The sequence below is a fragment of the Chinchilla lanigera genome, unplaced genomic scaffold (genome assembly GCF_000276665.1).
Source record: "Chinchilla lanigera isolate Chin_1 unplaced genomic scaffold, ChiLan1.0 scaffold00078, whole genome shotgun sequence".
Lineage (NCBI taxonomy): Eukaryota > Metazoa > Chordata > Mammalia > Rodentia > Chinchillidae > Chinchilla > Chinchilla lanigera.
The window spans coordinates 9,750,486-9,763,956 of record NW_004955479.1 but is presented as its reverse complement, the minus strand read 5'-3'; the positions used below and the strand labels follow the sequence as shown (position 1 = coordinate 9,763,956).

Sequence of the window (13,471 nt, the reverse complement as noted above, 5' to 3'; positions counted from 1 at the left end):
AAATGAACTGATTTTTGTTTTGTGCTGTTCTGTTTTCCCTTGGTAGATGGTAAATGTGTACCACGTACATCAGCATTCCTGTTTCCTGTATCTCGGCAGCATCCTCGTGGATGAGTATGGCATGGAAGAAGGCTGTCGACAGGGACTACTAGACATGCTCCAGGTATGTTTTTCTTGGGGAGAATCAGGCCTGGCGAATTAGAGTCTAAAGGCCTACCTGTATGTTCTTTACCATGTCCTTATTTCTGTTGGTTCTTTATATTTTCCCCCTGTGTTGTTGATTCCCTAATAATAGGGAGGTAAAAACTTGTTTTCTGGAAAGGCCTGCTTGGGGAAGAAGAGAGAGATTGAGGACTGCATGGTATGATAACTGTTATATGTGTTACTCCTTGCTTTGTATTCCCTAGCAGCAGAGTAGAGTTTTGAGGGGGAGGAAAAGCAAATGAATTTAAAATATAGGATCTCCTATATAGAAGCTCAAATGTGATTTTATTTTTAATTTTTTGCCTGAAAGAGCCAGTGAACTGATTTACTTAGCAACAGGGAAGGAGTTAGGATAAATAGGAATAGGCACTAGAGAAGACTCCTCAGATACTGCTTTTCCCTCTCTTCTCATCACCTGGAGGGAATAGATGAGGGGATTAAAGAAAATACTCTGCTTTCCCCCAAGATACCTTTTCATTGAAAATTGACAGTTCATTATTATGGAAATTTTATCTACTCCGTTAGTGGACTAGACCACATCTTTTGCTCGTAAAATTTCTAAAATACTGCTTTCGTAAGTTTCTAAAACTTTGAGGGAACATCCATCAAGTTTCACCAACTGAAATATATGCCTGAAGCCTTTTCTGAAATGTAGAGTTCATATGTGAAAACTTTATTTCAACTGGGAAAAATTTCTTTTTTACTGATCTGCTTCTTGTTGTAATCTTTTTCTTTTTTTACATGTGCTTTCCTTCTTTGTGCTTTTTGGGTTTTTTTGTTTTTTGCTTTTTTTTTTGTCCTTTTGAGACAGGGTCTCGCTTTGCAGTTCAGGCTGACCTTGAGCTCACTTTGTAGCCCAGGCTGGCCTCAAACTCACAACAATCCTCCTGCCTCAGCCTCTCGAATGCTGGGATTACAGGCGTGCGCCACCGTGCCCGGCTTTTCTTTGTGCTTTTTGTATTTGCTGTAATGTTGGCACATCTGGATGCTGGGACTTTCATGTATAAATAATTTCTTTTAAAATCACTGTTCTACTGTAGGCACTGTGCATCCCCACCTTTCAGCTCCTGGAACAGCAGAATGGCCTCCAGAATCACCCTGACACTGTCGATGACCTGTTCAGGTTAGCCACTCGGTAAGTCTTTCTGAAGAGCAAGCTCTTTTTTTTTTTTTTTTTTTTTTTATTTTTTTTTTTTAGCTCTTTTTTTTTTTTTTTTTTTTTAAGTTGCTTATCCCTATCACTGCTTAATCTTGCCATCTGACACTTAGCTATTTCTTTCTCTGTAAAATGAGGTCATTGGATAAGGTAGATTAATGATTCATATCCCAAAGTTAAATTGTGAGCTGCTATATCAAGAGAGGTGAGAAGAATCTGCGAGAGTCCTACCGAGAAGGGGACAAGGGAGAAAGTATTGAGTGGGAATAGGCAAGGTAGCAGAGTTGCTCTTATGAAGGGAAGAACACACACAAGACAAAAATATATTTGGTATGGGCTGGGGCTGTAGCATGGAAGAAGCCCTGGGCCCATCCCCAGCACCCAAAAGCCAAGTACTTGGTTCAAATACTTGATTAGATAATCTCTGCCACCGCCATAGGGAGTTAGCTTTTCGTCCTGCTGTGACTGATTGTGCTTCATCCCAACTCCTTTGGGAAGCTTAGCACCCTTTAGATGTTTCAGAACAAAGGATTCCTAGGATTTTTAGGTGACTTAGAGGTTACCTGGTTATACACTACCCAGTAATATCTCTACCTATCTGCCACCCAGTAACACTGACAATATGGTTGCTAAATCTCTGCTTGAATTTTTCCTGGGCCCCTACTAAGGAATCTGAACCAAGTCAGTAAGCATAAAAGCCTTTTTTTAAAAAAGAAACTTTTTTTTTTCAATTCAGGAGGTTGAACTCAGGGGCTTAAACCTGCTTGGCAAGTACTTTATCACTGAGCTACAGCTCTGACTTTTTTTTTTTTTTTAATTCTTGCATCACTTACAAATGTGAATTATTGCTGGGCGTGGTGGCATACCTATAATCCCAGCACTTGGGAAGCTGAGGCAGGAGGATCGCTTGAGTTTGAGGCCAGCCTGGGCTACAAAGTGAGTTCAAGCCCAGCCTGAACTGCATAGCAAAACCCTGTCTCAAAAAGATCCAAAAAAAATAAATAAACTATTGTTTTTGGGGTTTTTTTGTTTTTATTGTTTGTTTTGGCTCCTTACTTAGATTATTTATTGGATATAGAAATTTTTTAAAGAAAAAGATACAATATTTTCCAAATTTTTTTTACCAATTTCTGCAAAGAATATCTATAGTGATTCATTTTCCAAGGGAGATCCCCTAGGAAAAGAGACTGATCCATTGTTACAATCAGTGAACCTGCATTTACACATCATCCTGCAATATCCATAGTTCACCTCAGGGTTCAAGTTTGATGTTATGTACTCTTGAGTTTTGACAAATGTGTGATACCCATTCACCGTTACAGTCATATGGAATATTATTACTACCCTAAGAATCCTCTGTTCTGTTTATTCACTCTTTCCTCCCTACCATACTTAGAACCACTGTTTCCCTGGTTTTGTCCTTTACCCCGACTGCTTTTATACCCTAATCTTGTTATTTATACTTAACCTTTCTTTCAACATTAGGTTTATTCAGCGTAGCCCTGTCACCCTACTGAGGAGCCAGGTAGTCATCCCAATTTTACAGTGGGCCATTGCCTCTACTACCCTAGACCACCGGGATGCCAATGGTAGTGTCATGAGGTTCCTACGAGACCTCATCCATACGGGTGTAGCCAATGATGTAAGTATACTCATTGTACTTTTCTACTTCAGTTTATTCTGTCTCTTCCTTACTTGGGAAAAGGAGAGGCAGTATCCTACTTAGGTCCTTCTTTGATCTGTATGAGTAGATAGATACCATAGTGGATCATTCACTAAGCTATCAACTCCTATAACTCAGACAGCTAAGTGCTGTAGACAGCTAAATCTGAGACAACTAAAACTATCCCTGCTGACAGAGCAATTGGTGTCTAGTTGAATAGATAAATAGGTATAAAGAGTTAAATAACAATAAAAGGCAGTATTTGTTAAGATGAGTGGTAAAAGTCATGGTTACTTTGAGCTCAATAGAGGGAAAGCTCTGGACATAAATGGATTGGGATAACTTTCTGGAAGAGGAGGATTTAAATGGAGCCATAAGACAGAACTTGAATGAGCTGGAAAGAAAAGCATAGTCTAAAGAGCATAGAAAGTTTGATCAGGAAAAGTCAAGGTAGCACCAAGTAAGTAGTGATTCAGAGACTGGCTGCAGCAGTGAAGTGGTTCACAAGACTGTGGGATAGAACTGAAGGTGAGGTACAGCATTGAAGACCTATGTGAACGAACTGGTTGTAAGGAAAAAAATAATCAGGTGCTTTGATAGAAAAGATTAGATCGCTAATAGAAGTCTTCAGTTCTTACTTCATTTGTTTTTTGCAAAAGAAAATAGACAGGATTGGGACAGGGAGGCAAGGAGGGGAGTTTTTTTAAAGAGGAAATAAGGACATGGTTTGAGTGGGGGTGGTTTTTATAGGGTTTTTTTCCATAGAAAAATAATTTAGAAAATTCTAACTCAGTCCTAACCATTGTTTCTCTTCTGCCTTTTAATCATAAAAAAAATCAAAGTGTTAAGATTGATCTCATCTGATACCTTTGCCCATTTTTTGATAATAAACTCGTATTTTCTTCCTAATGACAAAGCATTTAATGAACTTCATGACTCCAGCTGTTACATAATACATATATTTTATTTCCTAGGAAGGAGAAATTACTACACTAAATGAGAAAGGACCGTACTTGTTCTTTGGATAGTAGAAATGAGAACACAAGTTGTATGATCTGCTTTCTTACAGCATGAAGATGACTTTGAATTACGGAAAGAACTGATTGGACAGGTGATGAACCAGCTTGGACAGCAGCTTGTAAGCCAACTGCTCCACACATGCTGCTTTTGTCTCCCCCCTTACACACTACCGGACGTGGCTGAAGTGCTCTGGGAGATCATGCAGGTTGATAGACCGGTAAGATTGTTTAAAAAGGAATATGTGGTCATAGTGGTCATAGTCTCTAGACATAACAGGTTTTAGTCTTTTAAGTTGACTCTAACTTTGAAACTAGACCTGCTGTGTATGTCCTTGGAACCAAATTTAGGCACATTGCTAAGTTTTTGTTTTTGTTTTTATTTTTGTTTTTTGTCCTTTTGAGACGGTCTTGCTATGGAGTTCAGGCTGGCTTTGAGCTCTCTTATGTAGCCTAGGCTGGTCTTGAACTCGCAATGATCCTTCTGCCTCAGCCTTCCAAGTGCTGGGAACATTGCTAAGTTTTGTTTGTTAATTTTTATTAGTATATATGTGCGGTACATGAATGCATTCATCAAAGATATTGCTAAATTGTGGAAGTCCACATAAAGCTTGTAATTCATTATTAGGTTCTTAGAAGTATATTTTTGTCACTGTCAGAAGATTTATGCTGTTTCTTAGCAGAAGTTAAGTACTAAGTATTGAATTTGGCTCTGTAGCTAAATAGCTGTGGACCTTGTCACTTGAGAGAGTTCCCCATATATCATTTATAGTGAGTTATGGGTTATTCAAGAAGTGATCGATCACTTTGGGCTCTTTCTGTAGCACTTTATTGTTCTCTGTTGATAAACAGAATTGTAGCATCCAATAAAGTCCAAGTAATCTCAGTTATAGCCACGTAATTATAATTCAAGTTATGTATGTATACCATGTCAAAGTTTTGCACATAGTGGTGAAGTATAATATATCCTGTAAATTTTTTTTTTTTTTTTTGGAGACAGGGTCTCCCTATGTAGTTCAGGCTGGCCTTGCACTTAGTATGTAGCACAGACTGGCCCCAAACTTGCAGATACCTTCCTTCCTCAGCCTCCTGAGTTCTGGGATCACAGGCATGTGTGCTGTGATCAAAACAAAGCCCCTGCTAGTCCAGGCTGGCCTCCAACTCCCAGTGATCTCCTACCTTACCCTCTTGAGTGCTAGGATTACAGGCATGCATCACAACCGACTTGGGGGTGGGGTTAACCTGTGAATTATTTTTAAAAATAGTACTTATAATTTTTAATGTAGAAGAAAGCTGTTCAGGAAAATACACAGTTGAACCTAGTTAAAGTGAGCTGTCTTCTTAGTATATAACAGTACCTATAGTTCCCATCACCCTTTGTTCAATATACATATTCCATTTCAATCTAATACAGTAGTATTTCTGTGGCGTTTAGATCACTTTTGTTATCCCAAAACAAAACACTCTGCCTACTAGCTATCATCTAATCTGCACACCACCATCCCCCTTTTTTTTGAGACAAGGTCTTGCTATGTATTCTAGACTGGCCTCAAAACCTCACTATATGTAGCCCAGCCTGGCCTGGAATTCTTGATGATCCTCCTGCTTCAGCCTCCTAAATGTTGGGATTACAGGCATGCACCACCACACCTAGCTATTTCTGTGTTTTCTGTGTTTTCTTTTTTTAAAAAAAGTAGTCTTTTTCCCTCCAGAGACCAACTAACTTAATTTCAAAAGTGCTTGAGAAATAAAATCCCCATAATCTGATTAAACATTTTTACAAATACACTTGACTACTAGGAAACAGAAGACTTATTATGGAAATCAAACTTTACAAAAACATTCTTGATTCTTAAAGATATTGTTAAGTACTAACACAAAAAAATGGGGAGCTGAGCAAGTAGCTCATTGGTAGAGTACATGTATATCATGTATGAAACTCTGGGTTTGATTTCCCAAAAATAAAAGGAAAAAGTAGGACTGGCAGGTTTGGAGAGGAACAGAAATCAAGTAGCAATGTGCTTGTAAGAGTTTACTGTGTAGATACATACTTGATTGCCAAATAACTTAAAAGTGATTTTCTTCTATGAACATCAGTCCACAACTGAGTTTTTATAAAATAATTCTTGTATAATATTAGGTTGCCTATATATAAATGAATTAATATTGTAAGTAAAACATGCATCAAAAGAAAATTCATAGCCAGGCATGGTGTTACACACCAATAATGCCAACGGTCAAAGGAGGCTGAGGCAAGAAGATTGACATCAGTTTGAGGCCAGCCTGAACTACATAGTGAGACTGTCTCCAAAGAAAATTTTTTTTCACATTCTTGAGCACTTTTTTATATCAAAGGTGAATATCCTCTGTGCACCATTTCTTTGTTGAATACCCATTTGTGGCAAACTTATTCAGTGTTTGCAACCATATTTTTCAGAATTCTTTTTTGTTGTTGTTGTTGGTTTTTCTCCGGTACCGGAAACTGAACTCATGACCTTGCGCTTGCCAGGCAGGCGCTTTGCTCCTGAGCTAAATCCCCAGGCCCTTTCAGAATTCTTTATTGGAAGATCATAAAGGACCATTATGTCTACTTAATGAATTTTTACCTTCTATTTTAATAGTTGGTTGTTTTCACTGAGGGCGTACTATATTAACTCTTAGTCCATTTCTGGATGCCAGAATGTTAATTTGATGGTTCTGTGCTGAAACTTTTGCCCCTAAAGATTTTCTCCTCCCTGAGTAAAAAATTCTTTTCTGGGGGTAACATTTGGAGAACTATGTCTGTTAAGCATTTATGTTATATTTACATTTGCATTGGTCTATTATGATTATAAATGAACATGATAAAGAAATACTTAATATAAAAAAGTAGGTATAAAAAGGTAACTTTACAGCTGAAAACTGTGACCAAAGTACACATCACACTTAAAGAGATGGAGAAAAATTAGAGTTGACTCAAAAGGAGAACAGTTAAGTTGAAAATAACATAGAGGAAGTCTCTAGAATTTTGATTTTTAGTTTGAAGAGGAAGGAAATAAAGGGGGTTGGACAATTTTTGTGCATGTGGAAGCTTCAAAAAAATTCTGCTCAGATATAAATAAATGATCTTAAATAGCAACAAGCATGAGACTTTCTAAACTACAACATAGGCAAGTACCACAAAGGAACTGAATGGATATAACTTAAATGGCCTCAGCCTCCTGAGTGCTGAGATGACAGGCGTATACCACTACGCCTGGTTAGGACATGCTTATTTAGTATACTTGTTTTTTTAGTAAACTTTCTATTACCTTAGTAACACTAACTCATGTAGAAGAACAACAAAGAACTCACATGCAGATAAATTTAAGTTTTAGCATATTCCTAAGTATTGCAGATTGTACTAAAAAAGAAAATATATCTGGTACTTTGAGTTCATTTCTTCTTGATATGTTAGGCCCTGATACCATTATGAAGGCTGCAAAAACAAAAATTTCTCATCTGCCACAACCTATTTATTTAATTTTTATTTTTATTAGTACATTTGCAATATATAATGCTTACCATTCATCATCATCTACCAAATTCTAAATTGTATATTTTTCAATCAGTTCTTTTGCCTTAGAACTACAAGTACTGCCGGGGATATAGCTCAGTGGCACAGCACCTGCCTGGCAAGGGCAAGGTCCTGAGTTTGATTCCCAGTACCAAAAAAAAAAAGAACTAAAGAACTGTAGTACTCATCACTTTTTCTACAACCATGTTTTGAAGTGCCCTGTTTTCACTTGGCCTTTTTCTTTTATTGCGCATGGCTGAATACTCAGTACCAACATTTCCAATTAATAGCGTGTTTGTAAAATCTGTAAAAGTTTTTTCAGTTTTTCATCTTCTGGTCTTATTTGTGGCTTCTGTGACACTGTCAAGGTCAACCTGCTCTGCCTTACTTAATAATCACTTTTCCTCTGCTCTTTTTGATATCTGAAAATTTACTTTGGGTTGCTTTTGATCTTCAGGTATAAGAGTTTTCTGGCATCTTTAGGTTTTTAAACTATTATTTAAATTTAAGGACAGGAACAAAGCAGTAGTTTCTTCCGGAAGGCATTGAAGAAGGCCTTTGTCTGAGTTGATGCTTGCTGCCTCTTTGAAGGGAAGTGTAGACTTGGATTTGCATCAACCCAGAGCATTTGAAGACTAAGGCTAGTACTTTAGTTAATTCCTTTACTTGTTCCAAGTATAGAGGAGCAAATGCCGTGGAGTTTTCTTAGCATCTGTAGGGCCTCAGGTGAGTAAACCCTGCCTCCTTTTAAAACACTTATTCCTCTTCTTCCCTATACAGACCTTTTGTCGATGGTTAGAGAATTCCTTGAAAGGTTTGCCAAAGGAGACAACAGTGGGAGCTGTCACAGTGACACACAAGCAGCTTACAGACTTTCACAAACAAGTCACTAGGTGAGTGGTGGTGTGGAGGAGCTCATAAGAGCAGCGTGAGTAACCTGGGAGTGGTGGCGAACCTATGGATGCATGCTACAGCAGGCGTGCAGAACCCTCTTTGCTGACAAGTGAGCCAAGTCACCCCAGCATAGAGTGTCAGATAACAGCACAGATAGGGGCTGTGCACATGTGTGAAAGGAGAAGCAGCACCAGGCAATGATGTTAGGAGCTGCGCCTCGTTAGCGCAGCTCTTTGAGCTTCACAACTCTTTGAGCTTCACATGGTCCGTCAGTATTTAGGGTTAATTGCAGTGTTGGCACCTTGCGATAAGTATGTAGGTTTTAGGTTGCAGTTCGGGCACTTAATCTCTAAAAGGTTCGCCATCACTGAACTCCAGTGTGTGGACAAAATGAACATGTTTCTTCTGTGCTTTTGTAACTGACAATTTGGTATCTGTTTAGCTGCGAATTGTACAAATTGGCATAAAAATGCCAATTTGGGGAAAGAAACATCACCGTGCTATTTATATGTACATCACTTACATGTATCCACGAAACTGGGTTAAGCGTAAGTGGAGGTACTACCTTTCCCTTCAGGGTTCTGTCTTTATCCTTCCAAGACCGTTTCAGTCTTCATCCATGTTCTGGGGTCAGGAAGCTGATGACTGAATAGGTGATACATTGGTTGTAAAGCATTAACAGAGTCGTGCAGACTGCAGTGAGTCAGATAATTTTCCCCATACTTACTAGATTTCCTTTTAATTCCTCTTTTTTTTTTTTTTTTTTGTCTGGGAATCAAACTCAGGACCTTGTGCTTGACAAGCAGGCACTTGTGCCACTGAGCTATATCCCTGGCAATTTCTCTATTAAGAACTGTTTCTCTTTTTTTTTTTTTTTTTTCTAATAAAACTAAGTGGTAGCTTTTGCCTTCCTTGAATGTTTTCCTTAAAATATAATCACTGAATCAAAGTCCATGAGGTCCTTGTGTTTTGTTTTGTTTTGAATTTTTTTTGCAATACTAGGGATTGAACCCAGTGCCTTGTATGTGCTAGCCAAGTGCTTTACCATTGAGCCATACCTCAGGTCCTTTTGAAATTTTATTTTGAGATAGGGTATCACTAAGTTGCCCCAGCTGCCCTCCTACTTACAATCCTGCTGCTTTGGTCTCTTGAGTAGCTGGGATTTCAGGCATGTGTACCACACTGGCTGGTCCTTAAGAATGTTAGTGGCAGGATTTAAATTGGATTTTATAACTGTGTGTTACCTTGCTGGTACTCTTTTTTATATCTAGAGTCTTTAGAATTTGACTAAATTTTAGGCTATGGCTTATGTTCGTACAGTTATAGAAAGACATACAGGCAAAAAAAATTATTGCAGCGAGGTCGGTAATTGTGAAACAAATGGAAATATTCTAATTGCCCGTATACAGAAAATGGTTTATTAATGGCATACCTATACTAATAACTAGTCAGTAAAAAAAAGAATAAAGAACAAATGCAGGGGCTGGGGATTTAGCTCAGCGGCAAAGCGCCTGCCTGGCAAGTGCAAGGTCATGAGTTCGGTTCCTGGTACCGGAGAAAAATCAAAGCCAAAAAAAAAAAAAGAACAAATGCATATAATGGTTCAGGAAGGTACCCAGGATATATTGTAACATTTTTTATTTTTATTTATTTAATTTTTTTTTTTTGTACCAGCAGTCGAACTCGGGACCTCACCAGGCAGGCACTTGTACCGCTGAGCTATTTCCCGGCCCTCAGGATATATTGTTAAAGGGGAAAATAATAGTATCACATAACACATAACTTGAATTTTTTTTTTTTAAGTACTGAGGATTGAACCTAGGGCTTTCACTCTGAGCTACAGCTTCACCCCTTTTAAAACTTGTTTTTTGAGACAGGGTCTTGGTATGTAGTTCAGGTGGCCTTGAATTCACCACATAACCTGGGCTGGTCTTGACCTCTCCTGCTTCAGACTCCCAAGGGTTGGAGTTACAGGCATGCACCATCATACGCAGCCCTATTTAAATTTTGAGACAGGGTCTCATAAAATGGTTCAGGCTTAATTTGACTTGTAATCCTCCTGTCTTAGTCTCAGAGTGCTGAGATTACAGGTGTGGACCACCACACCCAAATACATCTTGAACTTTTAAAACAATTTTTATAATAAAATATACAAAACAAAATTTGCCTTTTTTTTTTTTTTTTAAAGACAAGGTCTCACTGTGTAATCCAGGCTGGGCTTGAACTCACTATGTAGCCCAGACTGGCCTCGAACTCATGTGAAATCCTCCTGTCTCAGCCTCTTGAGTGCTGAGATTACAAGTGTGCACCACCATGCCCAGCATCTTCATCATTTTTTAAATATACAGTTCAGTAGTATTAAATTCATGTTGTGCAACCAGTCTCTAAAATTTTTATCTTAGGGGCTGGGGATTTAGCTCAGCAGCACAGTGCCTGCCTGGCAAGCGCAAGGTCATGAGTTCGATTCCCGGTACCGGAAAAAAACAAAACAAAACAAAAAAAAAACCCAACCAAACAAACAAAAAAAAAAAACAAATAAAATTTTTATCTTAAAAACTGAAACTATACTCATTAGGCAACAACTTTCCATCTTCCCAAGCCCTTTAACCTTACTTGATTTTTTAAAATTTAATTGCAAAAAAAAATTGAAAAAAAAAATAAATTTAATTGTGCTGGATACCTTATATGACTTATTTTTGCTTAGCATGTCCTCCAAGTATATGCCAGAATTTCTGTCCTTTTTAAGGCTAAATAGTATTCATATATGTTGCTTCTAGCTGTTGGCTCTTGTGAATAATTTTGCTATAAACTTAGTTGTAGAAACATCTCTCTGAGACCCTGCTTTGGTTTCTTCTGGATGTATACCCAAGTAGACCTGGTGGATCATGTGGTGGCTATTTTGATTGTTTTCCACAGCAGCTGTGTACAAGGTTTCATTACGCATTCCTACCAGCAGTGTGCAAGGTTTCAGTTTCTCCACATCCTTTCAGCGCTTACCATTTTGTTCTCACAATTGTGAGGTACTATAACCCACTGTGGTTTTGATTGGCACTTCTGTAATTTAGTGATACTAAGCATCTTTTTATATGCTTATTGGCTATCTATGTATCTTTGAAGATATGTCTCAAGTCCCTTGACCATTTAAAAATTGTATCTCTTTTGTCAATGTGATAATTCTTTATATATTTGGTATATTAATCCCTTATTGTGTATGTGATTTGGAAATATTTTCTTCCATTCTTTAGATTACCTTTTCATTCTGTTGTGTCCTTTAATGCACAGAAGTTTTGAATGTTTCATTTTTTTTTTAGTAATACTAGAAGTTGAATCCAGGGCCTTATATATCCCTAGCCCATTTTATTTTTTACTTTTGAGAGAAGGTCTCACATTGTTGTCCAGACTGTGCTTAGACTTGTGATCCTACCTCAGCTCCCTAGTAGCTGCAAATGCATGCGTGAGCCACCGTGCTTGGCTTAGGTCTGTCTTTGATTTTAATTTTTTCATATGATGTTACTTAAGGATCCAACCTCCTTTTGCATATGGATATCCAATTTTCCTCCCACCATTTGTTGAAAAAAACTGTCCTTTCCCTATTGAATGGTCTTTGTATCCTTGTCAGAAATCATTTGACCATATCATGGGAGTTTATTTCTAGGCCCTCTAGTTCATTATGCTATATTTTTTTTTTATGCCAGTGCTATGGTGTTTTGATTACTGTGACTATAATTTTTTTTTTTTTTTTTTGGCTTTTTGAGATGGTTCTCACTCTGTAGTTCAGGCTGGCCTTGAACTCACTTTGTAGCCCAGGCTAACCTTGAACTTCAAGCAATCCTTCTGCCTGAGCCTTCCAAGTGCTGAGATTACAGACATGCACCCGGCAATAAATTTTGAAAGCAGGAATTGTGAGACCTCTGATTTTGGTCTCCTTTTTCAAAATTGTTGTGGCCATTTGTGGCCTCTTGAGGTTCCATTGAATTTTAGGTTGAATTTTTCTCTTTTCTGCAAAAATGTTAGAATTTTCATTGGGATTGTACTGAATCTGTAGTCCCTTGGGGATAGTAATGACATCTTAACAATATCAAGTCTTCCAATCCATGAACATAGGTTATCTTTCTATTTATTGACATCTTTAATTTCTTTTAGCGATGTCTTAGAGCTCTCAGTGTACAAGTCTTTCACAGTTTTTTAATCTTATTAGGACTAAGTGAGGTGTGTGGTTTTCTGTGATTTTGTTTTTCTGTTTGTTTACTTGTAACAGGGCCTTTCTTATGTAGTCCAGGCTGGGTTTGAACTCAGTGTGTAGCCCAAATTGGCCCTTAACCTCACAGCAGTGCAGTTCTTCTGCTTCAGCCTTCTGAGTGCTGGAATTAGTCATGCATCATGATGGCCTGCCGGGACTAAGTGTCTAGAAATGAGGGAAAGTGAAACAAATTTTAGGCAGTGGTATGACAGCTAATTTTTTTTTTTTCTTCCCTTTTTAGACAGGGTCTTACTATGTAGTGCAACTTGTTTATATATCCCAGGCTGGCCTTGAACTTAAAATCCTCTTGCAGTAGTCTCCCGAATGCCAGGATTACAGGCATGTGGAACCATGCCCAGCTTTTCTTTTGAGTGGTAGTTCTAAGGATCAAATTCAGGGCCTTATCATGCTAGCAAGTTTTTGACCACTAAGGTATACCCTTGGCCAAAGAATTGATTTCTAGAGGCTGGGGATTTAGCTTAGCGGCACAGCGCCTGCCTGGCAAGCGCAAGGTCGTGAGTTTGATTCCTGGTACCGGAAGAAAAACAAAAAACAAAAACCAGAGAATTGATTTCTTAATGTCTTCCACAATGGCTTACTTTCTCATACTTTGGAGGTACCTCCAACAATTTTGTTAATGTTAAAAGTCTTGGGCTGGGCGTGGTGGCGCATGCCTATAATCCCAGCACTTGGAAGGCTGAGGCAGGAGGATTGTTGCGAGTTTGAGACCAGCCTGGGTTACAAAGTGAACTCAAGGCCAGCC

General features: G+C 38.3%; 1 protein-coding gene across 2 annotated transcripts in view; it reads left to right on the top strand.

The window, feature by feature from the left end:
- Positions 1-13,471, top strand: part of Tnpo3 (transportin 3) — a 91,350-nt gene that overhangs the window by 67,320 nt on the left and 10,559 nt on the right. For both annotated transcript variants that reach the window (XM_005402403.2, XM_005402405.2), the window contains 5 exons: positions 47-163; positions 1,245-1,339; positions 2,846-3,002; positions 4,093-4,260; positions 8,355-8,467. In XM_005402403.2, the coding sequence (XP_005402460.1) occupies positions 47-163; positions 1,245-1,339; positions 2,846-3,002; positions 4,093-4,260; positions 8,355-8,467 (650 nt within the window). The remainder of the gene's footprint in view (positions 1-46; positions 164-1,244; positions 1,340-2,845; positions 3,003-4,092; positions 4,261-8,354; positions 8,468-13,471) is intronic.